The following is a 12,555-nucleotide window of genomic DNA, read 5'->3' on the forward strand; positions in this document are numbered from 1 at the left end:
GCCGTTTTGTTGTTTTAAGTTTTGTGTTTTAAAAATGTGAGTGATAAACATTTTGCGCCTCGCTTTAAAACTCGAAGCAATAACAATAAAAATGATGTCATCAACACAAATAAATTATTTTACAAATACTCCACGTACAAAGTCATGAGTGAGCCGAACATTTGATGAATTCACGGTGAAGATAATGTAAATATCGCAAGGGCTCGAAGTGCTCTTAAAAAATATAACTCCTCAAAGCGAGAGAGTATTTTGATGGATTTACGAGCTCTATTTTTTAAAATCCGCAAATGTGTAAATTATTTTAGTAAATAGAAAATAACAAATAATAAAAATAAAATATTTTAGTTTTATTTCGGCTACTCCGAGTGTAGTTTTGGAACTCACTCGCGATGTAAATTTACATAGTTAAATGTAATCATCACATTTAATTTTTTTTACGAGCTTTGGGAATATTTAAAATGCATCAGCAGGGGGTCCACCGAAACCAGTAAATTTTTGAAAGGGATCTACGAGAAAAAAAAGAGTTTGGGAACCTCTGTTTTAAACGATCTGTGTGACCAGGGTGTGTGTTTCCGCAGTTATTTTAGTAGGTAAGCAAGTAGTTGAAAAATTCAACGAAGCTGATTAAATGCTAATATCTATTTTCTTTAAGTGTAAATAAAATAAAACTAAAGAAATAAAATTTTTTTCTTTGACCTAGTATTTTTTCAGAGCTTTTCTGAGAGTCCAATTTTAAATATCTATTTATTAAAACGCTAACAACCATTATTTCCGCCTTCGTTTGGCGAATGTACCAAACCGATTTAAAACCCAAGAACACCATTGGTAAGATATTTTTCCGTAGATGAGGAGAATTTTCGTGGTACTCCGTACTTGTGTGCAGTTGTTGTTGCAACCTGTTCAATCAACTAAGTTTATAGTTATCGAAATTTATCGAGTTATCTATCGCAACGTATCAAGTCATTCAAATTGATCAATGTTTATTGAGTTGTAGAAATTTGTAGACAACAAAACTTAGTTGCCGAAATGTACGTATAGTTGTCGAGCCATAAAAATTTACGTGATTCTCGAAAATTCTCAAGTTAATGAAATTTATCAAGTTATGGATATTTATTGAACTATCATTTTTTATATGGTTAACGAAATTTATTGAGTTATCGTAATGTAGCGGGTTTTTTAAACTGACTAAGTTATCGATATTTATTGATTTTATGAAATTTGTCGATTTATCGAATCGAAAATTATGGAATTTTCAAAATATATCGGGTTATGGAAATTTCAAGTATATATAAGTTTATCGAGTTATCACTGCTTATCGAAATTTAGAGATATATCCAAAGTTTACCAAGATATCTATTTATATCGATATACATATATTTTCGAGCTATCGAAACGCACAGTTATCAAAATTAGTGGAGTTATCGAATTGAGATGAGTTATCGGATTTTATTGTTCTTGAAATTAATTTAATTATCGATATGTATCGAATTATCGAAATTTATCGACAAACTGGAATGTATCGGGTCAATAACACGTCCTGCTAAAGTCTTCCAAATACCTTCAAATGCATATATAAAAATTCTAGTCAGGCTTTAGTTCCAAAATAGGAGATTTTCCGGTAAGAAATATTATATGGTCGAATTTCGACAGATACGGCACTCCTAAAATCATTTTAAAGGGCTAAAATAAAGAATTACTTTTGTGGTTTCAAATAAATATAGATATGTTTTTCATCTTTTTTGATAAATTAAGTTGAATACTTCCTGACTGTTTAATAGTTCATATCTCTATACGTCAGTCGGGACTTTGCAAAATCTTTTATTTTAATTTATTTCTGAATAGGAACTGCGATGAATTACGGGTAACCAATTTTAATGATGAAATAAATTTAAACTAAAATTTAAATTAAAATTGAAATAAATTTAAACTAAAATTTAAATTTATTGCAAACGTTCTTTGTACTGATTTTGTTCTGATTAACGGTTAAACAAACGAATAATCTATCTAGTTAAGATTTATATGAACCCACATTTTAGAAGCGCCTTTTAGTTAAATATATTATTTTCCAAAAAGTCCATCTCTGTTATTATCCGCTTGACTTACATATATAGAATTTACGAAACAGAAAAATTTAGTTCGCCCATTTGATGAACTTACCTTTCGCAAAAACATTTCGTTGCATTGCTTGGCTGTGCTGCGCCAATGTCGATGACGATAACGCGAATTTCCCAGCTTCAATGTGCCGTGCAGTTCCGCCGCTTCCTCTACGATACGCTTTATGCACTGATAACGCAGTCGATTGCAACGGTAAATGGGTTTAAGTGCCATGGTGCCCTGCTCGGGCTCTGATTCGGCGCCGGAACGCACCTGCTCCTCGTCGTCGTCCACCCATGCGCTCAACACACCTTCTACAAAATTATACAGCATTTGTATGTTGGCCTTCATTGGTGCCGACCCGGACGGAACTTGTTCAGTTTTGATTAGTTTACGATTTTGACAAACTTCGCGTAGCAAATTCTCACCGAAATGGACCGTTTTATGACGACGTCTTCGCGAATTGAGCGATGCCGCCGATGCGGACTTCATCAATTTGCCATTGGTGCCGTTGAGATGAGGCATACTAGTACCGTTACGACCGTTGTAATAGTGTCGACCGTTTGTCATGGAACCGATGTGTAGGGACGAGGGAGGCAGCGGTGGTTGTGAACTTGAGATGATGGCATGGGTAATACCTGTTGCCATCATCGTACTGCTCCCCACCGCGCCATTGCTTTCCTGTTGCCAAATGGCTGCAGCCGAATCGCCACGTTGCAGCGTATTCGGTTGCGAGTTACTACGATATTGCATAGCTGGATGCCGCAATTGCGGTGAAGGGGTCTCAGGCGCCGGTTCTATGTCGTTGAGCGTAGTTGGTGGCTGAGCTAGGGTAGTGCGCAGCCGATTGAAGTCCGCTGCGCTGCGGGGCAGTGAGTTGCACTTGGCGGCATTGAAGCATTTACGATTCTGGCAGGTAAGCAATGGTGCGCACGAGCGACACTCATGACATATGACCAGCCGCCGCTGCGGTAGTGCTTGGAACTGTTGCAGCTGCTGTTGTTGTGATGTTGGAGGCGGTGGTGGTGGCGTTGGTGTGTCATCTGAAGTTATGTGTGCAGGCACTGTGTGCATTTGAGCCCTCGCCACCTGCTGATGACGTGCGAGGTTCATCGTTGAAGCTGATGTGGTCACTGCCGTTCCGCCGCTGCGTCCTGTTGTTTGGCATTCGAGGAAACGGCAGTGCGGGTCAGTGCAAATCGGGAGCAAGCGGCAGGCGGGATCGTTGCAAGGCGATGGGGAACGCGGTGCACGTTCAGCCGACGACGATTTGCGCTTGAGGCCACCGTTATGATGGCCGGACATGTCCGAAACTGTAGCCGAACGTTGTGTCTGGTGGCGGCGCGAGCGTTCACGCTTCGATTCGCGTGCAGTTGCGCTGATCGCGGCGGTGGTGGCAGTGGTCATAGCAGTCTCCTTAGGAGGCAACATCATATCTTTGGCTTCCTTAGGCACATACTGATAACGCTCTTTGTGCGGTTTTGCGTATAATCGCTCCAACTGACTTTGCGCTGCTGCGGAGGTGGTGGGTGCAGTGACAACTTCGCTAGCGGAGTGCCGGAGTTTGCGTTCTCGTGATCGTTCGTGGGATCTCCGTTCGCGGTCCGTGCTTATCGGGAGCTGTGATTGGGGCGGTGGTGCGGGTTTGAGATGTAAGTCGAGGAATGGCTGACGCCTGTCTATCGTTTGCACCTGCTGCACTTGCGGAGGCTTACCTAGTGATTGCAGCCGGTTCAGCGGATAAGCTATCCAATCAATCACCTCTTCTTCGCTACGGTCACTATGTCCCAGCGAGTGCCGCTTGCGCGCCGCCTGCTGTGCGACAGTGGCATCTTCTTGCGAATGTGATCGTTGCGTGTCGCCACTTCCATTACGCCGATGGTGCGATCGACGTGTTTTTGGTGGTGGCGCTTCCTCACGGGCCGAGCCTCTCGATGACGATTGCAACTTTGTCAGCCAATCGACAATATCCGTTTTGAGAATCGAGAACTCGCCGGGTGGACCAGAACTTTGCCTAGATAAAGGTTTCTTCAACAATTCCGCCAATTCCTCTTTAAGTGCCTTTGCGTAGGAAGCAGTACTCGTCTTTGATTCTGGCGGCAGTGGTCTTTCAACCATGGAACGCTTGCGAGGCAGATGCTCTAGGAGCCAATCGGGTACCTCATCTTTCATCACAGTGATTTCACTAGGACCGGAGGAGGTGCGCACCGGGCCTCTTTGTCTTTCCAGCCACTCGATGGTATCATCACGAACTGGCCCGCTTTCAGCTGAACGTGCAGAATGCCTTTGCTGAGCTTTGCGATCGAACCATTCCAGCTCTTCCGGTGCGCGCGTAGCACTCTTTGAGACGGGCACCTCTTCAGCACTCTTCTGACGACGTGGAGGTAGTTGGGGCTTGCTTGTATCGATCGTATGACGATGTCCATGATGCGTTTGTCCATGCCCATGGCCATGCCCGTGGTAAATATGCGAGTGCACTGCCGACGATTGTCGTGGCGGTGGCTCCGGCGGCAAACGAACAGAACCTTTGCGTTTGATTACTTTCTGCTCGATGGTATCTTCATCACGGGCGCGTACTCTACGTGTGATCTCAAATATATCGCCATTGATTTGATGATAGAACTTCTCAACCTCCACGCCACGATCAAATTCTTCTTTAATCTGTCGCACGTTCGATTTTACGCGGGAGGGTGGACGTGGTGGTAGCTCGGGCTCCTTCTCATCATCTCCATCACCATCAGAATCGGCTGAGCCGAGGAGGGCGCCTGAACCGCCACCGTCGATTACGCCCCCAATGGAATGCACGGCTGAAGCAGTGGGACGTTGGGGCGCTTGCTGCAACTGTTGTTGCTGCTGCTGCTGCTGCTGTAGCAGTCGATCCAAGGAGCCGTGTTGTGTTTTCAATGACGGGTCAAGTTGACCCAGCTGTGCCTGCTCCATGGACTGCAGAGGGCACTGGGCATTGCAAATGCAAACGCCGCGTTTCTTGCTGCTGCCGAAACGAAATAGGCTGCTCGCTAACTGCGAGACACCGTCGCCGAGAACTCCACCGCCGCCGCCACCGCTGCCCCCACCGCCAGCGGTTACATCCCTTCCCGAGGCCGTTGTTGCCGATGTCAAACGTCCGGCCTGTGAAACTGGCGTTATGTCGACTATCACGCAACAGCAATGCAACGAGAAGGACTTCTTATCACTGCCACTGCCACTAACAGAGTTGTTGTTATCGCTTTCGCTGTTATGTGAGGCGGCCAGAATGAGTGGCTACTAAGCACAGGCGGCGCACAGGCGGCGGGAAGTCGAGAGCGAATTAAGCGATTGAGCGATGTCCAGCGGCGATAAAAAGCGAGTATAGACGTTCGAGTAGGAAGAAACCTATGAACGTTCGTGTTATTCGTAACTGGCTTCGAAGTAATGGGCAACAGTTGTGTGGAATGTGCACAAACGGACGCGCTGGACGAAAAAGACCGCGTCCGAAGGGATTTTCGTGTATATGAGTTAGCTTTGAATAAACCGGAGGTGGGTACAACAGATGTTCGCGGGTTAATCACACACTCTGTGGATGCACCTAATGATGGGTTCAAGAGCGATTGGGAAGTGGTGTGGAATAACGGCAATGACGCGCAGTATTTAAGTGTTAATTTAATAGTTTGCGTTGCTGTTTTTGCTGTCGCAGTGGCGCAAACGTAGGCAATGTGGATTTGGGTTCGGAGTGAATGCTGTGCGTCGAAGCTGCGTCGTTGCCGGTAGGGCGGGTGAGCTTGTTTTGTTTTTCGGTGAATGTCTAGTTTTCGAAGAGTTTTTTGCTTAATTTTGTTAACAGTTGATTTTGTTGCTGTTACCTCAAGGAGCATTAAAGCAACAAAACACATTCCAATATGCCTTTTTGTTTCACAGATAAATGCTCTCAGAAATACGTTACTCTAATTTGTGAGTAAGCGATTTTTTACTCATAATTTAAGAATTTTTTTTATTTTTTATTTTTTTATTTATCGATTTTTAATTGTTGATTTATTTCTTAACTACATTTATATGAAGTCTATAAGTAACACGTAAAATTTTTTGATCAATTAGACTAAAAGCTCATCAAAGCGCTTTTACTGGTAGCACCATGCAAGGCTTTTTGTGTTGATTCTCGTTTTTATTTACTTTTGTTTAAACTTATCTGTACATAAGTATGTATTTTATTTGCTTATTATTACTGTAGCCATTTTATGCTCATTAACTACTTAATGTCACTAGTGTTAACCTAAAACTGTGTGCGTGCCAAGCTGGTGTTCGACGTCGCCGACATTTATCCGACATTCGGCAATACCCGCCGCTGTTATGTGATATGGTTAGGTGAGCGCGCAGGCGCGTCGTAAGCCATTGGCGTCGGAATTTCGACTTCGTGAATTCGCTGGCTCAAAAATTGCGCAAATTAGAATCGTTCAAAAACAATATGAGACTCCTCGAAACTAAATCACAATTTTACTAACTTTTTTTTTTGAAGATCTGTTAAAATTTTAGCTAAACTTGCTTTTGCGCATTTAGACTCGCACCGTCCTCTATTTTGATTTACCGCACAAATTTAAAATTTAATGTAACTGTTTTTGTAAATTTTATTAACAACTGTGAAATTGGATTTTCTTATCAATATTAGATACTTTTCCACTGTGCACATGATAAGGTTTTAGCAACATTTTTTTTGTAAATGGTTATTCTTTTACTTCTTGCAAATTTTTTGAAGAATTTTATTATTTTGTGGTGATCGACATCGGCAGTTTATCTTATTCGTAATGTACATACATAATTATTTGTAAATATATTTATGTTATTGGTAGTTTAATATTTCGGCATATGTATTTAATAATTAGTTAACTACAACATTTAACACGTAATAGACACCAATAATAACGCAACTTTATCTGTTTGAATAGACTTGCATATATCTAAATCACTATTTATGTATGTAAAACAAAAAACAACGTTGACGAAGTGCACTCTTCGCATAAATATTCCGATATTTGGTTAAGATTTTTTTATTTCACTAGATTAGCTTAATTTGTATTTTTTACAGTTGTAGAATTTATATTTTCTTTGCACTTACTATTTACTTAATTTTTGATTCACTTTTCCATAGCATTTTCCATATCATGGGTTTTATTTTAAATTTTAATTGCTCTCCAAAGTAAAGCAATTTTTATGTTTATTTTTTTTTTGTATCCATTGGAAAACACTGCCGGTATCTGTGTGGTATAATACGTAAATTAGTATGTGCGCGAGTGTGTATGTGTGTTTGAAGAAGACAGCCATTTGTAAGCAATATCAGTAGCCAAATACACTGAGAAAATAATAATACGAAGGCGTACGAAAATTATACGAAAAATTAAAGTCGATATTATTTAGACTTCATTAAACTGTTTTAAGAAGTCTAAACAAACCGAAAAAAGAGTTTAGTTAGGTAAACTAAGCATATGTATTTCCCTCAACACACGATTTGATAATTACATATGAGCAAACCTCACAAGTCGTTTTTTTAGTGTCACTCCCTTATTTCGGAAAAAAACGCTAAAGTATTCTTCTTGCATTTGTTTTAATCAGGGGAGTTCCAGAAACAAGCACAATAAAAAATAAAACACTTGAGCAATTTTAGCCTTAAAACGTATATTTAGACGAAAAAGTACCGAAATTACAAATTGTTTCACTCGAAAAAATCATATTTTTTTTTAAATAACTTTGGGAAGTTTTCAAATAGAATGTTCATATTAGAGGCAATGAACGTTGGCATCAAATACAACATATCTGTGACATTTCAAGACTGTGCCACCAAATTTGAAATAATGGCAGCATGCAACTATTATGTAATTTTTGAAATGCAAGGATTTTTTCATTACAAAAGTTTCAGGATACTTCAAAAGGTCAATATTACCCGTTGAAAATGTTCTTCTTGCCAAAACGAACAAGTCTAGTCTGATAAAACTAGTGTGCCACTAAATGAAAAAAATTACATTGAGTAAAAGAAGACTATGATTTGAGAAACTAAAATTCCATTTTTACAATTTTTAATTGGCACACTCGAAATTTATTCTAAACTTTTTATATACATGAACAAAGTAGTAAATAAGTATGTGCATAAGGAATACTGCGTAAAATTCTTCCACGCCAATATTTAATTACTTTTAAATAATATGACCTTTTAAGTTAAAGCGTGCGAGCAAACGTGATAGACGACTGTGTATGGTGTTACATACGCAACCTACGGGTATATGAGCATGAGTGGTTAGTTTAACCGTTTTAGTATATATTTTTTAAGTTTTCATTTAAATACAATTTCGAGATGGAATCTTGTTCTTTACACAAAACTGAAGATAACGCATTTTCTAGGATAGATGTACCATCATTTTCAACAAAAACATGTTGTTGTCAAAAAATGTAACAACTCTTGAGATTTGCTCATATAATCAAATCATGCATTGAGAAAGATATATTTAAACTCTTCTCAGTGCAGCAGAAGTGGCTGCTACCTCGAACATTGTCAAATCTTCTTATAAGGCTTCTTTCTGGACCTAACCGGCAGTTGGGAGCGTGTTACTAATCTACCAATCCAGCTTGCTACCGTTGTGCTACATAAGCACACCCGGCCAGATTTTGTTGCTTATTCATTTATTTTAAACCCAACTACGATTAATTTATTTCAAAATCGTTCCTACCACCTCCACTTGAATCAAAGGCTTGCAGAACCCCATCGCCTGTAGTGTCGTCCCATTGAGAAGGTACTCCAAAGTTGAAATATAATGTGTCAAGATAGTTTAGTATTTATATTGAATATTTAAAAATGTATATGGCCGCCTATGGAGAGTTGCAAGCATCAAGAATGCACATACATATATAAATGTACTTTATAAAACTCACAAATTTTTCTATGTCTAACACGCCTAAAAATATTTATGTAATGAACAAATGTGATTTATCTTGTGGAAAAAACTTATAAAAATGTAAAGTGGTTTAATCCCCTTTTTCGCCTGCTAAAAAAGTCATGAGTTGCTAATTCTAGTCGATAGTACTGGGCATTTAGGTTAGTTTTCATTCATAGTTATTGTGACGACAAAATTTATCGACATATTTTGACTGAACCTTTTCCCGTTAATCCTTAAGTCTAAAAACCAAAATTGATAGCCAAATGAGTTTGTCTTCGCAATCAGCGACCGCATTCGATCCGACCGGTTTTCAAAATATCGTCAGCCATATTGGATTCGCCATTTTTAATTTATTTATTTATTTCCCCATTCGTAATCAGCGACCCAAAAAACCTCCGAGCGACATGTGTCAAGCCAATCTGAGAAGATATTTTCAACATCGAGCGAGAGGTAACAATTGTCTACATTTACACTTAATTGGGAGAGGAAATTTTTATTTCAGTAAAACTCTAGCGAGATTTCTCTACCATGTACACCATAGGACAACTTTTGTCAGGAGCAATGGAGATTATCCCGGCTGATGCACCCAGCAGCTTGGTTGGATTAACTCCCTTTTCTCTTTTAATAGAAAAGCAGGCAACCATTGCGACACTGAGAATTCCAAACACTTTCGACTTCAAAATCGGAAAAACGACGGGTCGCATGAAGCTCCTAATGTGATTCGTCCATATTGCAAAAGCGGGGTGCAATAGTGTCAAAACTCTAGGAAATTTGAGGTACTTATTGCAGTTCGAGCTCTCTGGAAAGCAGGCCACAAATACACAAAACCTAATGGAGCGGTTTTGTACACAGATGAATCCTAGGTGGAAAGTGGAAAAGCTGGGGTTGGAAAATTTCTTTCGAATTTCAAAATTTGATACCAAGGGCTAGCTGCACAGATCTATGGCAGACAATGCCTTAGAAGAGGCACATCCTCGAAATATATATGTATATCTGCATTATGTCGAACAACCTGGCAGCCCTATTAGCACTGGGGAGCCACATAATAACCGCTAATCTAGTACATGATTGCTTTAGTGTCCTAAATGCTCTGCGGGCCAAAATACACAGTTTTTCTAAGATGTGTAAATTATGGGAACTAATTGCATTGGGCAGGCGGACTATCTAGCGAAACAGTGAGCTACCGCAGTATATCACGGACGGGAACCCTTATGTGGGCTGACCACACCACACATGAAGGGGAGCATAAATAGTTGGGCAAATAAATTGCTTAATAGGCATTGGATGGAATATCCATTGCAGAAGCAAGACAACCGATTTATCTGCCCTTTAAATGAAGCTTCACAGCAGCTGCTTAATTTAGGCAGGGAGGACCTCAAAACTCTCACTGTGCACTGCACACTGCACTGAAAAATTTTTCACATAAAAATTTTTTGATAAAAAAAGTTTTTGAAATTATGCCATCTCAAAAAATAAATAAAAAAAATTACAATGGTAGCGCTGAGTAGCGCAATATTTAAGTATAGTATTACGGGTATAGTATCGTAGAGTGCAGACAATAATTTGGGTTATGATTTTTTTTTTATACCGAAGTTAAGTAAAATTACATTACATATTTACAAAATTTTTAAAATTATTTCATTAAAATAAAACTTAATAGGCTACAAAACTGTACATTAAAAAAAATCTAATCTAATCTAATGTACGAATTTTACTCAACTTCGATGTAAAAAAAAATCACAACTAAACTTATGGTAAGTGCACTTAAATATTGCGTAATACTCATTGATTTTTTTTTAATTTTTCATTGAGATGGCATATTTTCAGAAACTATTTTTTTTATACAAAAGTTTTTATGTGAACAATTTTTCAAGAAAAAAATATCGTTTCCATAGAGAATTTTGATGTGTGTATGTGTGATTTTTTTTTCAAATTTTTTCCATGCCCCGTTCTCGAGATATTCATTTCATTTCATATCTTTTCCTTTATTTGCTAAAACATTAGTACAATAAGATCTGAGATCTTTTATAGTACAACCAGAAAGATATAACAAGGTAATAATGGTTACTTAAACTAAAACTTATAAAAAAGTAAGACTAAAACTCATAATAAAAAGTACAGATAATTAAACAATACAGTGGTTATACATATTAACATGAAATTTTATACTCAGATAGCGAAACTCATAATTATACAACATAAATTATTTTAACGAAAGTACGCATATAGAACATCCTTAAAGTTGCTTTTATTTAGACTACTGCCAGTTGCCATTCGAAAAACTATTAAATCGATTTATTTTTGTTTTTGTGCTGTAGAGTTCTTCAAAATGTATTAATCAAGCTCAAATTTCAAATTTAATTATTATTTATTTTTATTAATCAACCCTAAAAATTTTAAACAAATCAAAACCATGAAGTGTGTATTTTGGTATGGAACGTGCCTTATATGGAACGAAGTGCAAAAATTCATCAGCAAAAAAAAATATCAAAAATCAGTGCGCTTTCTTGAAACTTGCACTTGAATGAACTAAAATTGTGTGGGCTGTAAAAATACATATCGAAAAATGTTCTAAAGATTGAAGTAAAAAAAGTGAAAATTTTAATGAAAATTTTTGAATTATCCAAAGTTTTCTATAAATGTTGGTTAAAACTTGGCTTATAGAGAAATAACAACAAAAAATTTAATTTGCCAAACATTGTAAATATTAAAAAAAAAAAAATCAGAACGAGGTCACTTGTTTGAGTATCTATACCATGCATTTTCCAATATCAAGCAGCAAGTTGACACACAGTTTTTGAGCGCAAATTAAAAGCAATTACTTTTAAACCACACGAAAATCTTAACTTAATTCGAGATTTAAAGCTTGAAATGGCAAAGGTGTATAGTACGTGTGTATGTATGTATGGCTGCCCTGAAGGTGTTTACATGTGTATTTTTTTTTTGATTTTATATGTATGTAATTTATCACCTCAATATCCACTTAAAAAACACTTGAGTGAAATTGCGTTTAAATATTAAGCGCGTGTGTAAGTAATTTTCGCAACTGTTCGTATTCCAGTGATTCGAGCGAAAAATAATGCACATTCGCATGAAAAATAAATTTAAAATGGCCTACATATGTCCATACATACATATACTATATACGTGTACTATATACATGTGTGTATTCGCAAAAATATACTTCTCCCAGAAAACACATGTACTTACATATGTACATATGTACATATAAATATATATATATATATATTATATACATATATATTAGTTATATATTGTACTTGTGTGGCTCTCTTCGCCACGCACCGCTCTTCACGTGCACGCCTATGAAAATGTTTGTTTGCTTGGTTGCCGATATGAAACGGTGAAGGACATACGCTGCAAGGCTTTGCACCATATCCTCTCCATGCGTGCAAAAATACCACATACGTGAACTTACTTACATACATATGTGCATATATTATATTATATATAGCATTGTGTATTTTGTCTAATGTATAGCAAAAAAGCAAAAATAAAAGATAATAAAAAGTAAAAAAAAAAATTAAAAAATGAATGGCAAAAA

The 12,555-nt window shown here is 37.9% G+C and overlaps 1 protein-coding gene across 1 annotated transcript in view; it reads right to left on the minus strand.

Moving 5' to 3' along the window:
- The window catches only part of LOC118745946 (protein still life, isoforms C/SIF type 2-like), a gene marked incomplete in the record, with an annotated part of 407,983 nt that overhangs the window by 385,641 nt on the left and 9,787 nt on the right, over positions 1-12,555 (minus strand). The window contains 1 exon segment of the mRNA XM_036479612.1: positions 2,158-7,282. Within this exon segment, the coding sequence (XP_036335505.1) occupies positions 2,158-5,034 (2,877 nt within the window).

This window comes from Rhagoletis pomonella, unplaced genomic scaffold (genome assembly GCF_013731165.1).
Source record: "Rhagoletis pomonella isolate Grant_MI unplaced genomic scaffold, Rhpom_1.0 Rhpom_scaffold_00010, whole genome shotgun sequence".
Lineage (NCBI taxonomy): Eukaryota > Metazoa > Arthropoda > Insecta > Diptera > Tephritidae > Rhagoletis > Rhagoletis pomonella.